This window comes from Numida meleagris, unplaced genomic scaffold (genome assembly GCF_002078875.1).
Source record: "Numida meleagris isolate 19003 breed g44 Domestic line unplaced genomic scaffold, NumMel1.0 unplaced_Scaffold180, whole genome shotgun sequence".
NCBI classification, from domain to species: domain Eukaryota; kingdom Metazoa; phylum Chordata; class Aves; order Galliformes; family Numididae; genus Numida; species Numida meleagris.
The window spans coordinates 843,002-862,054 of NW_018363597.1; the positions used below are offsets into that span (position 1 = coordinate 843,002).

General features: G+C 55.4%; 2 protein-coding genes across 7 annotated transcripts in view; one reads left to right on the plus strand and one right to left on the minus strand.

Annotated features, from left to right (window-relative positions):
• LOC110390697 (GTPase IMAP family member 8-like) overlaps positions 1–19,053 on the plus strand; it is a 685,191-nt gene that overhangs the window by 405,726 nt on the left and 260,412 nt on the right. The window lies entirely within an intron of this gene.
• DHX30 (DExH-box helicase 30) overlaps positions 1,738–19,053 on the minus strand; it is a 60,790-nt gene continuing 43,474 nt past the window's right edge. For all 6 annotated transcript variants that reach the window (XM_021382125.1, XM_021382122.1, XM_021382121.1 and 3 more), the window contains 16 exons: positions 18,135–18,490; positions 17,223–17,349; positions 16,359–16,508; positions 15,464–15,616; positions 13,286–14,107; positions 9,359–9,437; positions 8,378–8,482; positions 7,215–7,390; positions 6,367–6,573; positions 5,912–5,993; positions 5,191–5,384; positions 4,951–5,110; positions 4,090–4,247; positions 3,799–3,902; positions 3,558–3,697; positions 1,738–3,296 (listed from right to left, as the gene is read on the minus strand). In XM_021382125.1, the coding sequence (XP_021237800.1) occupies positions 3,061–3,296; positions 3,558–3,697; positions 3,799–3,902; positions 4,090–4,247; positions 4,951–5,110; positions 5,191–5,384; positions 5,912–5,993; positions 6,367–6,573; positions 7,215–7,390; positions 8,378–8,482; positions 9,359–9,437; positions 13,286–14,107; positions 15,464–15,616; positions 16,359–16,508; positions 17,223–17,349; positions 18,135–18,490 (3,249 nt within the window). In that variant the 3' untranslated portion in view covers positions 1,738–3,060. The remainder of the gene's footprint in view (positions 3,297–3,557; positions 3,698–3,798; positions 3,903–4,089; positions 4,248–4,950; positions 5,111–5,190; positions 5,385–5,911; positions 5,994–6,366; positions 6,574–7,214; positions 7,391–8,377; positions 8,483–9,358; positions 9,438–13,285; positions 14,108–15,463; positions 15,617–16,358; positions 16,509–17,222; positions 17,350–18,134; positions 18,491–19,053) is intronic.

Genomic DNA, 19,053 nt, shown 5'->3' on the forward strand with positions numbered 1-19,053 from the left:
CTCCGCAGGGCGCTCCTGCCCCGCTCTGCCTCCCCGTTGCCTGCACGTCCCCGGTATATATCACCGCCCCTCCGCTGCCGCTTCCTTCTTTCCATCACTAAATTCAGGACACCAGAGCTCCATCTCTGCAATGTGTCGATATATTTTATTGTTTTGTTTTTTTTTTTTTAGTTTTTTCCAGCACTTTTGGGATAGGGAGCTTGGCAGGAGGGGGCTCGGGGGGGTGGCTCGGCCCCTCGTCCCGGTGCTGCACCGCAGCGCGTGTGGGGCCGGTGCCGCTCGGGGTCCGCAAAGAAGCGGACGTGGCCCCGCTCTCAGCTCCGGCGCTGCCGTAGGAAAGCGATGGCAGCGCTGCAGTTCATCTCCGGAGCTGCATTGGGTCAGCCAACCCCAACCCGTGTTGTGGGTCCGATGCGGCGCTGGTGTGGTTGTTGCAGGGTGGCTGCGGCGCTGCTCGGGGCCGTGCTGATGTCGGGAGGCCGCGTTGGGTTTGGCCGTGAGCGGAGGCTGCGGCGGAGCTGCTGGGGGCAGGGAGCGGCCCGGGGGCAGCAGGCGGCACCGTTCTCTTGGGGGGGGGCAAAAAAAAGTCATCGTCATCTTTTTTTTTTTTTTTTTTTTTTTAATGAAGTTGTGGTTCGACTTTGATGCAAGGTGAATGTACGCGGCCCCGGCGCGCGGTGCTGAGCGTGGGGCCCGGCGTCGGCCGCGGCGATGGCGCAGAGCGGTGCTGGCGTGGGAGAGGCCCGATGCGAGGTGCGCTCTGCGGTGCTGTGCCCTGGGCTCGGGGGGGCACTTGGAGTGGCCAAGTGGCTGCTGGCCCCCAGGGGCTGCCACTTGTTGGTCACCTTGGGGTGACCCTGAGCCTTTCTCTGCTGTAGAAGCAGCCAGGCGTGGGCTGGAGGCTGAGAGCAAGGGCGGGGCTGCAGCCCTCCCAGCCATGGACTGAATGTAGCGCGCTCTGCTGCCCCTGCCCCCCGGCTCCGGGTGGTGGCATTGGGGCAGAATTTCTTGGCAGCAGCCGCCGGGCACAAAGCCCAGGGCACAGCTCCGTCCTTCACCCCGTCACCCCCCGGCTTCCTTCCCCCGCACGCAGAGTCTCGCTGGCCGCCAGCTGGTGTCTGGGATCCATCAGACACGGGGCTCCCCCCGAGCGCCCCACGCTCAGCATCGCTCCGTCACCCCGGGCCGTGGGGCAGCGCGTGCGGGCGGTGCTGGGGCCGCGTTCGGCCCCATATGGGGTGAGCCCAGCGCCGGGCTCCCGGCCCCGGGGCGTCACCCAACCCCTCTGCCTCAGTTTCCCCATCCGTGGGGGGGGACGCATCCCTCACTGCGAGGAGGGGGCGGTGATGCGTTCTCTCGATTCTGTGTTGTAGGGCGGTTGCGCTGCAGCTCCGAGCTGTGCCGCAGTGGGGGCAGAGGGTCGGGGCCCCCCCGGGGGCTCAGAGCTGCTCTGTACCCGCGCCGGGCTGCGCGCGTCCGGCTCCTCGGCACCGTGTCCCCATTTGATGTTGTGATTCTTCTTCCTATTGTAAAGAGTTGAAATAAATAAAGCTTCTCGATGTTGCCCTCAGCGCGGCTCTGTGTTTGTGGGGGAACACGGTGGAGGTGGGGGGGGTTGAGGCAGCCGGGTTTCTCCCCCCAGCCCAGGGGTCCCCGGGGGCTTCACCCCCAGCCCTGCCCCGGGGACAGCACGCACGGCCCCGCTCCCCAAGAACAGAACGAGGAGCACAGAGGCGGTTACTACTCTATCCCTTTTTATTGTCTTTAATCTATGTTGTAAAAAGATCCAGTATCACATAACAGCCACTGAAGTATCCCAATATCACACTAGTTCTGAACCATTTAGACAATAGCTTAGTCTTTTTTTTTTTTTTTTCTTTTTTTTTTTTTTTTTTTTAAACCTGCTGGAAGGGAAAAGAAAACAAACCCATAGTGCCCCTTACACGGGCTGAAAGAAACGAACACTGCTCAAATCATAGTGACAACCTCAAGCAAGTGAAATGGGTGAGTCCCGCGGGCCGTGCCCCTCAGTCCGCGTTGCCCCGGGCCCAGCTCCGCTCCTTGGAGCCCACCAGGAGGAAATGGAGGCGCAGAACGAAACGCGGCCCAGGCCGCTGCGTTGACTTCAGGTACAAAGAGCGTAAGAAATGGCGAATAAAAACAAAGAGCCGGGCCCTCGGCCTCGCCCCCCAGCACTGCCCGCAGCTCTGCCCCACGGCCCACGAGGGACGAACGGAACGGAGCCTCACAACAGCCCTGTGAGGTAGGTGACGCCGACGGGGAACGCGCGGCCGAGCCGGGATGGAAGCCAGGGCTCCCTCGCTGCTGCGCCCGTCCCAGTCCTTCCACTGACGTCTGGTCCCCGCTCGTAGAAAACAAAGGGTTCGTGCCCGCGCTCCCGGCCGCCCGCGGGAGACGCGCTCGGGCACCGCGGCAGCTCCGGCCGCGTCCCGCGGTGCACGAGGACAGGGATCCGCCGCCTCGGCGCGGGGAAGACGAGAAATCATACAAAAAAATCATAAGAACAACGCAAGAGACGAAAAGTACAGGCAGATCGGGAACAACAAGTCACATCTCACACGGTGCCGCGGCATCGCCGGTCCCACGCGGAGCGGCGCCTCCGGGGCTCCCTCCTGTGCGCCGCGCTTGGGGCGAGGAGCCGGGAGCGGCGCCTGCATGGGAGCCACGGAGCCGCACGCCGAGATCCTGCGGAGCTGGGGAAGCTCTGCCCCGGCGCCGCTCCCGCCCGGCCCCACGGGGATGGGCAGAGGCCGGCACGGCCGCGGCCTTGTGGTCCAGTTCGGGGCCGGCGGGGCGAGCGGAGGAGCGGGCGCCCAATGGGTTCCATCGGCGCTTCCAGTCCGCGGCGGGCGCTGCTGCGCTGGTTCTTCCTCCCGGTGACCATGCACGGAGCCGACAGCAGGAGATCAGACAACATTAATCTTCTAGGATGGAGAGAGATGACTTCACAAGGGATAAATAGAACTTTTATTTAAATAAACATTTTGTGAACATCTTTATACAAATTACAAGTCCCCAACACAATCCTCCGGCTCCGCCTCAGGCGCCGAAGCTGCCTGGGGGCCCTTTGAGCAGATCCACCAGGATGTCGAGCAGCTGGCTGTGCTGGTGGTGCAGGTCGCCGGGGATGGCCGCCATCTCGTAGCACAGGCACGTCTCCACCATCTTGGAGAGCGAGACGCGGAAGTCGCGCAGCAGGCGGATGGTGTAGGAGTCTCCCTCCAGCACCAGGAGGTCGCTGTCCGTCAGGGACACGGTCGCTCGCCAGCCGTCGTCTTCGGGGGGGGGGAGAAGAGAGCGGGGTGAGAAGCGGGAACGGTGCGGGGCTGCCACCCCCTCCGCCCCCTCCGGGCGCACCCCGCTCTGCTGGGCCGAACCAACCCCTCGAGGGCCTGGCAGAGCTCCGGCCCGGCTGCTCCGCTGGGCTGGAGCCCGAAGGCAGCGGCGCCCGAAGCCCAGGCGCTGAAGCAGCAGACGCACGCGGCAGGAAGGGCCCGCTCCTCCCCAGCTCCTCGGCCCCGATGCTGCGCACTCACCTCGGACGTGGATGTCTGTGTCAGTCATGAGCAGCACAGCCAGCGGGTGGACCTGCGAGGAGTCCCGCACGAACACCCCTCCGTTGGACTTCACCGCCATGAAGTACGTCAGCCAGCGGCTGTACAGCTTGGAGGCCTCCCTGCACGGGGGAACCCTGTCAGCCACAAGAGCCGCTGCCCGGCGTGGCAGGGCCCGACGTGCTGCTTTTGGCTCTCACGGTCACGCACGCGGGTCGCTCACCTGTTGATGGTTGATTTGTGAAGGAGAACGGTGCCGGCCTTTGTCCGGTACGCGTAGCTGTTGGGCTTGAACTTCCCTTGGCGGGTCACTTTGCCTTGTCTCACCTGGAAGGAGAACACCACCTCAGGCACTGCCCACAAGCAGCCAGCCCACAGCTGTCTCCTGCAGCAAGACCCCACCTGGAGGGCTCCCAGCCGACCTACAGGAACCGAGCACGGAGCGGTGCCGCCCGCTCCCCACAAGGAGGGATCTAGGGCCCAGCACCGCGACTGCAGAGTGGGGAGCCAGTACCTGGATGAGGTTGGGGTAGAGCCCGGCCATGAGAACTCCCTTGACCAGTTCCTCCTCTTCGCTGTACTGGTTACATACAGACGAGGGCATGGTGCAGTCAGATGGGGAGGACACCAGGAAGGCTTCATAGAGGTTCTCTGAGAACTGCTTGACAAGGCCTGTGGGGAACAGATGGCACCGCTGAATCACGCTCTTTTCTCCCACCGGCAATGAAACAACCCCAGCTCCAGCTCCAGCCCAACTCGGAGGCTCGGCCTCGGTGCCGGGACAGACCTGCAGCCTCCTGCAGCCAGGGCTGCCTCTGCACTCCTGACTTCCAAAGCCTGGATTCACCTACAGGTCCATCCCATTTCTGCACTCTGCTTTTCACAGAATCATTCATGTCGGAAAAGATTTCTGAGATCCCCACCCCCACCCCCACTGACCATGTGCCCAGGTGCCACATCTCCACCATTCTGGACACCCCCAGGGACGGTGACCCCCCCACACCTCCTGGGCAGCCTGTGCCAGCACCTGACTGATCTCCGGGTGTAGGAATTGTTCCTAATATCCAACCTAAACCTCCCCTGTTGCAACCTGAGGCTGTCACCTCTCCTACTATCACTGCCAGGAGCAGAGCACGACCCCACCTCTCTCCAACCTTTCAGGAGCTGTAGGGAGCAATGAGGTCTCCCCTGAGCCTCCCCTGCTCCAGACTGACCCACGTCAGTTCCCTCAGCACCGTGCTCCAGACTCCCACAGCTCCACTCCCCTTTCTAGACACACTCCTGGGCCCAGAACAGAGCACAGCACTGAGGTATTAAACAGGAGCAGTGCTTGAGCCTCTTCAGGGGACAGGAGAAGCGGGCCTGTGGGACTCACCGTTGATGAAGCGAAGGCTGGGGCCGTACAGGTAGTAGTCCTGCAGGTAGTTATCCCTGGCACGGCTGTCTCTGCGTCTCAGCACCTCCTCCCAGCCTGCCACAGCTCTGACAAAGGCGAGGTGATCGCTCCCGCTCTCCCGGCTCAGAACGGCCTTGGCCTGGCAGAGGGACACGACGTCAGCCAGGTGGCGGCCCCTCTCCTGCCCGCTTCCCAGCCTCCTCCAGGAGCTCTCCTCACCTTGTCCACCTCCGCTCGGTTTTGCAGGCTGCTGCTGAAGGGGTCCCGGGTGAGGCAGGAAACGATGACGAGCAGAGGGTGGAGGCAGCGGTAGATGGATGCCAGGACAATGGCCTTTGCCAGCCGAGGGTCTGTGGAGATCTGGGCGAGGCGCTTGCCCAAAGTGGTGAGGGCTTCTCTCTGGTCCAGCACCCCTGCAACAGAGCCGCCCATGAGGAGATAAGCACCAGCTCCAGGCAGGGGCCAAGTGGCAGCCAGCTGCTTTTGGGATCTGCCAGGAGAACCTTACTGTGCTTGGATTATTTGGTGTAACCTCCAGATAAAGCACACAGCACAGGGGTGAGGGAATCCCCGAATTTGGGGTTGGACCCTAAAGGCCCCCCAGCCCCAACCCCTGCCATGGGCTGGCCGCCCCCCAGCAATTTGGGAGGCCCCCCACGGCCTCGGGCACCTCCAGGGGTGGGCACCCACAACTCTGGGCAGTGCCAGCACCTCACCAACTTCTGAGTAAAGATCTCCCCACTCTTCAACCAAAGCAGTGCAGGAAATGAACCAACACTACAATGTGTGCAGTCTGAGAAGTCCCTATCAACTGCTGTCCCTATCCAGGGACAATTCTGCCCAGGCCGTCCCACACGATCTTGTGCTGAGTCTCACTTCTCCCATTCAGACAGCAAACGTGTTCCCATCACGCCCACACGAGGACACTGCATTAGCTCACCAATTTCCTGCAGCAAGATCACTGCTTCATCCACAGCTTTGATGTCAGGGCTGTCCAGAGCCTTGGAGAGAAATTCAACTGCCTGCAATACACAGAAGAAAAACAAAAGGCATGTTTCCCACACCAGCACATGCAAGAGCCTCCATGAGCCCACTACTCTGCCCCAGGGCCACAAGTTCCCCTCCTTGTTTCCCTACAGGAACGTGAGTGCAGTCCCCTCCACTCACGCACGGAGTCTAGTTCTAGACATACTCTGTCATCAAAATAATCTTTATATTTCCTGGTTTTAACTTCTCTAGATAGCAGCGCATTTAGGGAAGCAAGAACTAGAGCCATCAGTCTCTTGCATTTTCCCAACTCATGTTTGTGATAAGACCTCATCTCCGGAACTGGCCCCAGGCAGGCCGCATCCTGGTTTGGTCGGATGCAGTCCTGCAGGCACGCGCCGTGCTTACTGTTTTCTCTGGCATGTGGATCTTGGCCTGAACCACCAGGTTCTCCAGGGGGGTGCGCAGGATCTCTGGAACCTGGTAGGTTGGCATCTTGTCCAGGCGGCTGCGAGGGAAGAGGTGATAGGCAAATCCCGACTGGCAGCGGCCAGCGCGCCCTCGCCGCTGCACGACGTTGGATTTGGACACCCACACAGTTTCCAGGCAAGACACCTAGAAGAAGAAGGATTAGGCATGAATGCTCCTGTCTGCCCAGTAGAAGCAGAGCTTTCCATCTGGTCTGCACACCTTGGAAACTCCTCACAGCCGATGGACCATCCCGCTACAGGGCAGGACAAGCCTCGCCATCCTCCCACATCCTTGCGGTGCCAGTCTCCAGGGAGCAGCAGCGCAGAGGCCCGAGGCACTCAGCACACGGATGGCATCGGGATGCCACCTGCTGGGCACCTGCCCGGTCTGCAAAGCTCAGTGCTCACCAGGGGCTCCCCACATGGCCCTGCTGGGAGCTGCCAGAAGCAACAGGATCTGTTGCAAGGTGTGAATCATCAGCATCGCCTGGCCCTGCGCCACGTCCTCACACACGGAGGGGAAGGGGCAGCAGGAAACAGCCAGGATCCCTTCTTCCAAGAGCAGCAGTGGCACAGCCGCCTTCAGGCTGTTAGGAAAGCGTACTCACAAGGGGCTCTGTGGAGCCCACCACCACCAGAAACGCGGCCAGAGCCCTGCAGTGCCCCAAGGCCAGAATGGAAGCGGCCCCATCGTCCCTTTAACGCCTTCTCAAACGTTGCTCTGAAACACCCACGAGCTCCACCACGTCCCACGCGCGCTCAGTAGAGAAAAGAAGGGGTCAGCACCTTGGTCTTCAGATCGTAGCGTTCCTCCTTGTGCGTGCCGCTGTCCACCACGTGGACGATATCGTTGATGGTGATGGAGGTCTCAGCGATGTTGGTGGCCAGGACGATCTTCCTGACGCCAGGCGGAGGCCGCTGGAAGATGTTTTGTTGGTCCATCATGGGGATGTTGGAGTGCACTGGCAGAGAAAAAGAGAGAGAGTCAGCCCTGCCCTGCCGAGCTGCTTTGCTGCACAAGGACAAGGTGAGCCGAGGCTCGAAGCCATCCTGGTACAGTCACCTCCCACCTGCAGAGGTGGGGGACAGGGATGGGGACGCTGCTTGGTCACCGTCAGCGGTTTCCTGCCAGCCAGCCCCCAGGGGAAAACAAACAAACAAATCACACATCATCCCTGGTCACATCCCATCCCACAGAGGTGAGTGGCACCACCAGGATGTTGCTGTGCCCCGTCCCCTTCCACAGCCCAGTTCTTCAGCTTCCCCTTGTCAAAAGGGTCCATGGGGCGGTGGACTGGGGTATCCTCACTGCTGCCTGGTGTAGGTTCATCAGAAATGCTTACTGACAAGGGCCTGGAACATTTTTATGTCCTGTTTTCCATACTACAAATCAGTGAGACAGTGAAGCTTCCAGCAACTGCACAAAGCAGCAGGGAAGCACAGGAACGTGCAGCTCTCTCAGAACACCTGCATTTATTAACAGCTGAGCTGTGCAAAGATGCACCCCTCCTGACCTCACCTGACACCGAATACAAAGACTGCTAGAAAACAAGAATCTTACAAGCTCTGCAGGGAAACACTGACTTGTGTTTCCCTCCTGGGATACAGAACATTGAATTCCCAAATAGAAGATGAGCGACGGAGCACGCCTCCATCCCACAGAAGTCCTGAAGAGCTTTTCTATCTAGGCTCAGCACGCAGCTCCAGCGACACACAACGCTCCGCTCTCCTCCTCACCTAACTCTGCGTTGCTGGAAGCAGCCAGCTTCTCAGATCACACACAGGTTTGGCCAGCCTCTGCTACGAGGAGCTATTTGTGCTTCCCGTGCACTTCTGCATACGTCAGAGCACACAAACTCGCCCTGTATCTGTGTGCAAGTGCTGAAGGGGTACGTGGAGTCAGCTGGCCCTTCCTCCTGGCTGCTGGGGAGCGGGCTGGCCCAGCTCACCTGGTAAGACGAGGTACCGGCTGTTCTGAGAGCCCAGCATCTCCAGCAGGCGCTGCTGCACCCCTTTGATCTCCTGCCACCCGGGCAGGAAGCAGAGGATCCCACCTGTAACAGAGCAAGAACATGTGATGTGGGAATCCAAGCATTCCTCCTCAGCTGGAGACACAGAAACTGCTGCTGCTGCTGCACAGACAGGACACCCATTGCTTCCCCTTAGTCCACGAAACCCAAAGCAAAGCAGGGCCCAGGGCTGTAATGCTTGCTGCCAGCTGACTGCTAAGGAAACCAGCATCACACTTCTGAACCAATGAGACACAGCCATTACGGGAAGTCTGTCCCAGGGAAGCGTTCCTCTGCACGGCACAGACCTGCTACACTGCATCCACTTCTGAGAACGCATTAGTGCAGGAGTTTAAAACCAAAAAGAACCAAGGCTAGCTGCATTCTAGGAGTGAACACCTTCTACCAGCTGTGAAACACTGAAAGCTCTTAGAAGTCACCTTAGAACATTGCCTTCTTCACAAAACCATCACCTCCCAGGGGAAGGCACTTAGAGGGGATGGTTCTCCAGCACAGGAACGTAACCCAGCAGTGCAGCAGAGGCTGGTGCACAAACACTTCCAGCACTTCAGCCCAGCAGCTGCTGTATCTCAGGACACAGTGACTGAGACACACCAGCCCAGGAACCAGCATCCAACCCAGTTTCCAGATATCCTTCTGGACTCCAGCAATCAAGTCTGAGTAGCTGCTTTGAGCACTGCTCCCTTCCTCTGGCTGAGGCACGAGGACTCAGATGTTGCCTTAGCCAGAGACTCAGAACGAGGTCACATCACACTGCCTGACACCACTTACTTCAGCAGGAATTCAAGGTGGTCTTGCAGAACTCAGCATAGTATTTTCTCTGCAAAGGGTCTGGGCTCTGCAGATACCTTTTTTTTCCCCCAGAAAAAGGAAAGGGAAAGGGGGCAAAGCAGAACCTACCTGGTTCCCCGTGGGCGTCAATCTGGAGGACAAGGTCGGTGATCAGATCAAGATCAAGGACACATTCATCATCTGATTGCTAGATAAAACAGTAAGCACAGCAAGGTAACGTTTTGATACAGGTACGAAGGGAGCTGACTAGGAAGAGTGCCATCCTAGTTCTGCTGTCTGTAAATAGAGATGGTCTCATGGGTGAAGCGATGAGCAGCGGCTGCCTCGAGCACAACCATCGTGCGATGGTTGAGTTGAAAAGCTTTGGTGATATGGGAAAGGCTGGCAGCAGAGCTACTACCTTGGATTCTAGGAGAACAGACTGCAGGCTGCTCAAGGAACTACTCAGTAATGGGGACTGGGTCTACCATCGGTGGTGACATTCGAAGAGCCATCTTTTAAGAACGTAGGAACAGGCAATTCCAATGTGTTGGATGCCAAGCAAGCAGGCAGAAGGCCAGTCTGGCTGAAGAGGGATCTCCTCCTAGAACTCAGGCAGAAAAGCAAAGCTTGGAAGCAAGGTCAAGCTGCACAGGAGGACAACACAGATGCCCTCCGCCATCACAGGGAGGATGTGATCACAGCAAGTTCACATGGGCAAAGCTCAGCACTGAAGCTGGCACGTTGCGATGGATAATAATAAAAAAAGAAAAGTGGTGGATTTTTGGGTTGGTTGGTTTTTTTAAGGATATTAACAGCAAAAGGGAGATGAAAGAAAACATTGGTCCATTACTTGATGAAGTTGGCCACCTCCAAGCAGGGATGAAAATGAAGCAGATATTTAATGGCTTCTTCACCTCTGTCTTTAACACCAGCAATGGGCTGGAGCACCACAACCTGGGAGCAAAAAACTCCCAGCTCACTTGATGTACTGCTGCAAGTGAACACACACAAGTCTATGGATTCCCATGGGATTCATCCCAGGGTACCGAAAGACCTCGCAGTTATTTGAGGACAGTCTTAGGAATCTGGCTGATTCTGGTCAACTGGAAGCTTACTCGTGTTGTTCTAATCTTCAAGAAGGGCAAGAAAGATGATCCTGGTAATTAGCACCTGGTCAACTTCTGAAAATTATCTGAAAAAATACTTGCCAGACACCATCAGTCAAGACCGACATGGGTTCCCAATGGACAAGTCATGCCTCACTAGCTTGATACCCATCTATGACAAGGTTCCACTGCTTTCTTTTCACCCGCTAGGCAAGGATGCAATGTGGGAATTTTAGCAAAGCTTCTGATGTTCTCCCAGCATCCTTCTGGACAAAACATCCAGCCAGACACACACAGCATGATGGGTGATGCCTGGCTGATGGGCTAGGCTCGAAGTACACGCGGTGACGTCGGGCTCATGGCTAGCCAGCAGCCAGGTTCCATTGCAGGGCCTCTTCTCTTCAATATTTTAGTCAACGACCTGGACACGAGAGTTGAGTGCACTGAGTAAATTTCTGGATGATACTAAACTGGGAAGTGCCACTGATTCCCCTGAGGGTAGAGAGGCCTCGCAGAGCGGTTTTGATAGAGTGCTGGGCAATCACCAACCCTATGAGATTTACTAAGAGCAAATGACAAATTCTGCAAGAGGGATGGTGCAATCCTGGATGCACACAGAAGCTGGGGACAAGTGCATAGAGTGCAGCCCCACAGAAGGGATCCAGGGGTTCTGGTGAACAGGAAGCTCAACAGGAGTCAACAATGTGCCCGAGCAGCCCAAAGGGCCAAGCAGGTCCTAGGGTGCATCAAGCACAGCTCAGCTCACTGGATGAAAGAAGTGATGGTCACGCTGCACTCAGCACTGCTGTCACCTCACCTCAAGTACCGAGCGCAGTACTTTGGGAGCCACAACATAAAGGGTATAAAAATACCAGAATGCGTGCAAAGCAAGGTTAACTAAGAGTGAAAGGGTTAGAGGGCACAATTTACGAGGAGCAGCTGAAGATACTCAGTTTGCTCAACTTAGAGATTGAGGGATGACCTCACTGCTGCCTGCAATGTCCTCATGATGGGGAGCACAGAAGGAGGTGCTGATCTTTTATCTCTGGTGCCAGGATGCAAGGGAATGGCTCAGAACTGTCAGGTGAGGTTCAGGATGGATATTAGGAAAAAATTCTTCACTGAGAAGGTGTTCAGGCACTGGAACAGGCTGCCCAGGGAAGTGGTCACGGCCCCAGGTTTGTTGGGTGTTCAAGAAGCGTTTGGCAACACTCAGATACGCAGTTCAACCCTCAGGTTGCCCAGGGTGGAGACAGGATTTGGACTGAACGGTCAACGTGGGTTCCTCCAATTCAGGATACTCTGTGATTCCAGGAGGACACACACAGAGGAATAAGCAGGGATCTAGCAGAAAGGTGCACAGACTCCCAAAGCATCTTCTGGAGAGAGCAAGTGCCCGTAGCTGGATGGCCTCCCCAGGACTGGGAGCCAGGATCCTCAGGAGCCTGGTCTGGTTCCATCTGGCTCTTGCTCCAGTCACAGCTGCTGCCAGCTTCCTCTGCTGTGCTGCGAATAGGCAGCCCCTTTCCTGTTCTGCAGACTTGGAAGACAGCTGGCACTTGTGTGCCTCTGCCGAATAGCACCTAACAAGTCACAAAACTGAAATGAAATTTCTGGGGACGGAACCGTGCCGTGTGTACCCTAGGTCTTCAAACCCAGCAGGCACAGAACAGCAGCTTTCACGTCTCAGTAGCTCGGACCAAGCGTGTCAGGCCAGCCTAAAAGGAGCAGGGTAAAAAACCCAGCCACAACAGAAACAGGAAGGTGGCCCAGGATGCAGTGGGACGCCCTCAGCAAATTTGCTGATGATACAAAGGCAGGAGATGTGGCTGAGGCACCACATGGTTGCTCAGACACAGAGAGGAACTCCTGCAGGCTGACAGAAACCTCGCGTGGTTCAGAAAGAAAAAAGGCAAAGTCTCCAGCCTTGGGGGAAAAGTCCCCCTGTGCCAGGACAGGCTGAGGGCTGGCCACCTGCAAAGCTGCTTGGAGTCTTGACGGACACCAAACTGAACACAAGCCAGCAACGTGCTCCTTGCAGCAAAGAGCTCCAGCTTCCCAGGCTGCACCAAGCACTGCCAGCAGGTTGAGGGAGGGTCTGGAGCATGTCTCCTATGTGGAAAGGCAGAGCCTGGAGAAGAGGCAGCTTAACGTGTAGAACTATCCAATGGGAGGGAATGAAGAAGAGGGAGCCAGGCTCTTCTTGGCAGTGCCCGCTGACAGGGCAAGAGGCCATGGGCACAAATGAGATGCAGAAAATTTGATGTAAGCACAAGAAAAAACCGTCTTTACTCAGAGAGAGATTGAACACTGGAGAAGCTGTGAAGCCTCTACCCTTGGAGATGTTCAAAACCTCCTCCTGAGCAGCCTGCTCTGGCTGACCGTGCTCTGAGCAGGGGGGCTGGCCTAGATGAACTGCAGCTCTTCCAACCTCCACGATTCCATGACCTGCCACTGAAGGGAGGTCACCCACAGCACGCATCTGGAGGCACTTTCCAGAAGAACAACGTGGAGCAGTCAGACTACTTGCAAAAAGTAGTCATGAAGGAATGGAGTCATGCAAGACGATGAGTGCTCAGGTACCAAGACTGCTCCAAGACACAACCATCTGAATCTCGCTCTAGACTTGCACGTTGCATATACACAAGCACGCTGAGCTGTTAGCTTACTCAAGCATAAGTACACTGCATGCTGAAGAGGGGAAAAAAGCAACTTAAACCCAAATATGAAGCTGTCTTTACCCACAACTTAATTAAAACATAAGGGATACTGCTAAGCCGAATGTAGCTCATTGAGTGTTGACTTGGAATGAAAGCTAAGCAAAAACTGCTAACAAACAACAGGAAAGAGAGACCAGCTCCAGGCCCAAACTCTTCCCTTGCTGATGTGCCAGAAGCCTGTCCCTTGTCCAAGGGGAACAAGCCTGAACACCACACTGCACACTCACCTTGATCTCATAGTGCCGGTGTCGGTGCCGACCCAGCTTGGCCAGGATCTCCTCGAGATAGTACTCCTTCACTGGGTACATGAAACCCGGCACCTTGACCACAGGGCAATCCCCAAAGTAATGTGAGAAACGCTGATTGTCTCCCGTGGCGCTCATCAAGACCAGGCGCAGGTCGGGGTTGAGCTTTTGGATGCCTTTGAGCAGGATGAGCAGGAAATCCGTGTTGACATCTCGTTCGTGGACCTCGTCGACCACGACGTGGCTGACACCCTCCAGGCTGGGGTTTCCCTGCAGCTTCCGCAGCAGGATGCCCACGGTACAGAAGAGCAGGGCTCCCCCCCGGGCAGGGGGCTTGCTCTCCAGTCGCACCTGGTAGCCCACGTTCTTCCTCATGTTGGGACCCAACTCTTGCGCCACACGCTGGGCGACCGAGATGGCGCTGATCCTCCTCGGCTGGGTGATCACGACGTTGCAGCGGGCACCACGTCCCTCCAGGATGTAGTGTTCCAGCAGGAGCTGAGGGATCCGCGTGGTTTTCCCACAGCCCGTGTCTCCCGCTATTACAACCACGGGGTTCTGCTCAATGGCTGAAAGGATGGTGTCCTTGTGAGGATCCACCGGCAGCGGGTGACTCTCCTGCCATGAGGATCCTCTCCTTTTCCAGAGGGCCAGGAGGTTCTGACTGAGGCGCACTTCCTCCGCTTCCAGCATCGGGATGTACGTCTTCCCTGTGATCGCGTCGCTTATCGCGCCAGACTCCTTGCTCAGGTTCATCATGTCATCAGCGATCCGGGGCCTGGATTCCCTGATGTCCACTGGATACTGGGAGAGACGGAGGAAATTGTGAGGGACAGGAGGTTTGGGAACGGTCTTCAGAAGGACAGAAAGAAATAAGTGCCCGAAATGGACTCGGATTGGCTTCGCAGTGACCAAAAAGCTGTATCGAAGTCTCCAGACTTCAGGTAACTCAGCCTCTTAATTCTCACTTTAAATAACCTCAACTCAGAATGCAACTTGAGCAGCTCCCTGCATTTTCCCTATTGTGTCTCCTGAAGTTCAGGATCTGTCCTGACAGTAATACTAGCACCAATGTGTGAGCTGACAGGCACACAACAGTACCTTACGCTCTCCAAGTAAGCGTCTACACTGTATGCAAGTGACACAACCACCCCAAGAAGCCAAATTTTTGATACCACCAAGTTGGAACCACCACTCTCCTCACCTTCAGGAAGTCCAGACGCGTAACTTGCACAAAACTTAAGCGTTTAGCTAGGCCAGAAACATTCAGTCATGGCTAAATTAAAAACAAAAAAGTCCACCATCCCACAGGAACAACAGTGGGTCAGGAACGGACAGGAACACCAACCAAACCACTGGCTCAGATGTTCACAGGATTAAAGGTCCAGCTGCAGATCAGTAGTTTTGGATTCAGCCTTCTTCAGAGTCACGAAAGCAAGCCTTTCACGCGCTGTGACAGCTCACGGTCACATACACATGGAGGCAGACCAAGGGCCTTCAAGATGCTGCTGTTTTTCTAACTTTTCTGGCCCTTGATTCAGCCACTTAGAACAGCTCACTGAGAAACAGCTGCTGCCTTGGGCACAGGCTTCGCTTCCTAGGATACTCACCGCTGCTTCGTTTACATTACGGTATCTGCAAAATACCGTAAACATCCCCAGAGATCCACACTGCTCAGCTCCAAGAGTACATCAGGGCAGCACAGTGACTACTTGTCATCTTCCAAACACGGGCATTATTTCCAACGACTTCAATTGCTGCAGACATTTATACCTGTGGTACACTCATCTAACCTCAGCACTAACTCCTGCTTTGACAGTGAAGGCTCCCAGGGAGCCCTGCTTCAGCCCCCAGGGAGCCCGGCTGCAGCTCCCAGGGGCATCAGCCTCACACCAGGGAGAGGGATCTCCTGGGTGAGCATGGGCACGTGCTGGGGGATCTGCACCCACCACTAAATTACATGCGCTGGAAGAGACACTGCCAAAGGGGAGCTACACATTTACCAGCAGCTGGCCCTTGTAAAGGAACAAGGCACAACCAGTTTTAGGGATCTTCCTCCCCCAGAACTGTGACATGAAGTTCCCAGACTGTGTTCCATTTCTAAAGACAAGGGGGATCAACCAAAGGTGGTTGGTTCCGAGACACCGAAGAGAGCCTTACATGATTCAGATAGTTCTCAATTTTGCGCAGGGTTGCTTCAGGGACTTTGATGTGGCAGGGCTTCCTCTGGTTCTCACCAAGCTCTCGGAGGGAAGTCATATTATACATAGCATGGCTGAGTGGGTTGTTGTTCTTGTCCACTAAGCCGAGGCTCTGCAAAGGACAGAAGTAAACGTCAGACAAGACTGCTGTACATGACATGCTAGCAGATGCAGGTCCTGCAGGTTCTGAGGGGCTAACTCCCCACCCCACAGCCCCAAGCCCTTCACTTCCTCCTTTTGCCATGGCAAGAAACAGGACATGTTCCCACTGCAGAAATGGACACATGGAAGCAAAAGGCTTCATTCCCTCAGCACAGTGCTCACAAGAAGGTCTCAAAAAGACCCGTCAAAGAAACAACAGCCACAACTGTATGTGACAAAACCCTCCTGGCATGGGGTTGTTAACTCCTGCTACAGTCCTGGTATGCTGTGACAATTCAGCACTAAGCCCTACGCTATTTTCTTGGACTTCCTCTGATGGCTCTTGAGTCTGCAGAGGAACCTAACACAGCCCTGTTGCCAGATGAGCTCATCTAGGAGAACAGAAAGATGGTCTGTCCTAGCAGACATCACTGAGGTGCCCGAGAGAACAAGCTAACGCTTCAGGAGTAATCCCTACACAGCACTTTGTTGAGAGCTCAAAACAAGCACAACAGCCTCCCAGGGGTCGTTATGGGTCCGATACCAGAGGGGAACAACAGCAACTGAGATCGATTCCTGAAGTTTTGGCATGTTTATTGAATACAAAATCAGAGATAAGAAAGTTTCATGTGCCACCGCATTGGGTTCAAATCCGGTGAGTCAGGTGCAAGGAGCATCCACCTAGGTGTGATGTGGGAGCCACGTGCTCTTACCTTCAGCTTCTGACATGCCAGTGCTGCTGCTTTGTTTTCGGCCTCCACCTTGCGACGGCCCTTGGCTGCAAAAGTCATCGGACAGGGCCAGCGGAGCGTGAGCTTGCAGATCTTGGTCTTGGTACCAACTGTGCGGAACTGCATGTATTCCTGAAGCATTGGGAGAGATGGGTAAGAGCCCTACACAGGCAGGCTTTAGAATACAGCCCAACATTCCTAAGCAGAGCGTGTGCTGCACAGAATTCCACCCTGAGCCCATAGAATCATAGAATGGCTTGGGTTGAAAAGGACCCCAAAGATCATCGAGTCTCAACCCCCCTGCCAAGTGCAGGGTCGCCAACCACTAGACCAGGCTGCCCAGAGTTGAGGCAGAAGAGAAAGGAGGCAGCTGTGTGGAAAAGGTGACTGACAGCACCGGGGGTGGAGCACAGCTGGTGTCTGCTGAGCACATGGGGTCTGGAAAGGAGGAGGGTGACACACACCAAGGAGCAGAACTGCCAGATACTGGCAAGAATCGAAGTGCGGAAAGATTCCACTAGCTCAGAGATGACACATTTCTGAGGAACACAAACTTGTATTTGTTGCAGACATTAGGGGAAATGTTAACTTATCTTAGGAAACAGACTCCTTCATTCAAACAACAGCTCCTCTGTTGCCTGGCCCTCAAGTAACAATGTTCTCAGTGCTTCTTTTAAGACATTTCCTTTACTCCCACCACTAAGACTTCTCCTGCTCTTCAGGCTGATTTTTCTCAGCCTCGTTCATCCCCCTTCTCTCCCCAAAGAAGCATCCAAAGAGATTCCAGCTGGAGCCTCTGAGCTTCCTCACTGCAGGTCCCAGGGCAGGGAGCAAACAGCACCTTACCTTGACTGTGGAGGAAGAGGTTGCAATCTGAATCACTTGGGCCAGGAGATTTTTGGGGAGCGGGAACTGCGTCAGGGCACGGATGGCAGTGTTGTCATCTGTCATTTCAATGGAACTCCCTCCTCGGCTAGATGGAAGAGGAGGACAGTTTGATGCACAAATATCCACTCTATCCTCAGACCCACCTCACTTCAGGTCTGCTACTGGGGACTGAAACCGAGTAGAGGTACAGGTAACCTCAGTCACCTGATCAGGCAGGCTGAGCTTACTACTAAAATCTGTCACTTACAGAGTGATCACCCCAGGCAGCAATGTTACCTACTAAAAAGCAATTAGAACTTTACAGTAGCATTACAAACTAAGCAGCATAAAAAGCTTTTGACTGATTAAAACATACAAAAAACCAAAACAAAACCATGCAAGGTTATTTCTGTATTCGAGCAGCATCCCTAAAAACAACCACCACCACCAGGTCCCTGCTGATTTTTCTCCTGTTGACTACTCGAAATGTAGAATTTGTGCTCATGAAGTCAAGCAAGCAAGCACGGCCATGCAAAGGAGCAGACTTAGCACTGCCCCCAGCATTCAGGAGATCAGAAAAGGACTCCTACCTGCACTGCTTCTGGGAATAGAAATCTCTTTAGGCCCAGAACGTTCTACCCAAAGGGCAAGATTCCAAAGATGGCACTTGGGCATTCCATTGTGAAAACAGCCAGGTACAAGATGAGGGTGCCCCACCACCTCTCACATACAAAACGGCACAACAGCCAGCGCTGGGCCCACCTACAGGTCACACCAGCAACGTGGGAAGCTGCAGCTCCATTCTGAGGAACTCTGGGGCGCCTCAGCTACGAAGGAAAAAAATCTCTCTTCTTTATTAACCTGCATTAGCAGCTATCAGGATAGACTCACCTTGCATCTCTGCCCGGAGTTCGAGCATCCTGATGCGCCATGGGCAAATAATCGGACACATCGATCGCCTCTTCTTCCAGCTCTCCCTCCTCCAGTTCCCCTTCCTCTAGCTCCCCTTCCTCCAGCTCTTCTCTCCTCATGGCTTTGGGCATCCTGCCCTGCTCCATGGGCTGGATGGGCTCGTCCGGCTCCATCCTCCGCCAGCAGGTGGACAGGTCGGCCAGGGAAGGGCCGGACTTGGAGCGCCACTTGCCCTCCGAGCACCACCTCTCATCGGGGCAGCCAAGCTGGTCGGCCAGCAGCCGGTACTTGGCAGCGTCAAACAGCTCATTCCTGGGCCCCAGCAAACCCCAGCCCTACGAGAGAGGAACAAAAGTGAGACAGAGGCAGTGAGGAGACAGAAATGGGGAACTGCAGGGAGCTGAGACACACCTGGGGAAGGACAGAAAGGAAGGAGCAAGTCCTTCACGTGACACAGAAAAGGCACTTTCAGAAACTCAAAGCGTTCCTGCAGCCAGTGCTTAGGGAAGGAAATCTGTACGCCAGCCTCCCTTCCCAAAGCACAGTTGCTTGGAATTCTGTATCTCCTTAGACAGGCTGGGCCAGAACCTATTGGTGTTTTACAAGGTTTTAACTGCATTCAGCATTCTGAGGTTCTGAAGCTCACTTCAGAGCGTGAAGCGCATCCTTTTGGCAAGGTCTTACCAGACCACTGCAATAAATTAATTACATCGTTAGCTCTCCCAGAGGTCCCCTATTAGATAGGGTTGTATTATTCTGTGCTGTAGGAGTGCCTAGGACAGCAAGAATTTGCTTTGCTGCTATACTCAAAGTCATATTCAGACGCTCTCTGCCCCAATTAACAGTGCCACGTTGCTTGAATTGATGACCATTTACTTAAAGCAGCACTGTGGCTATT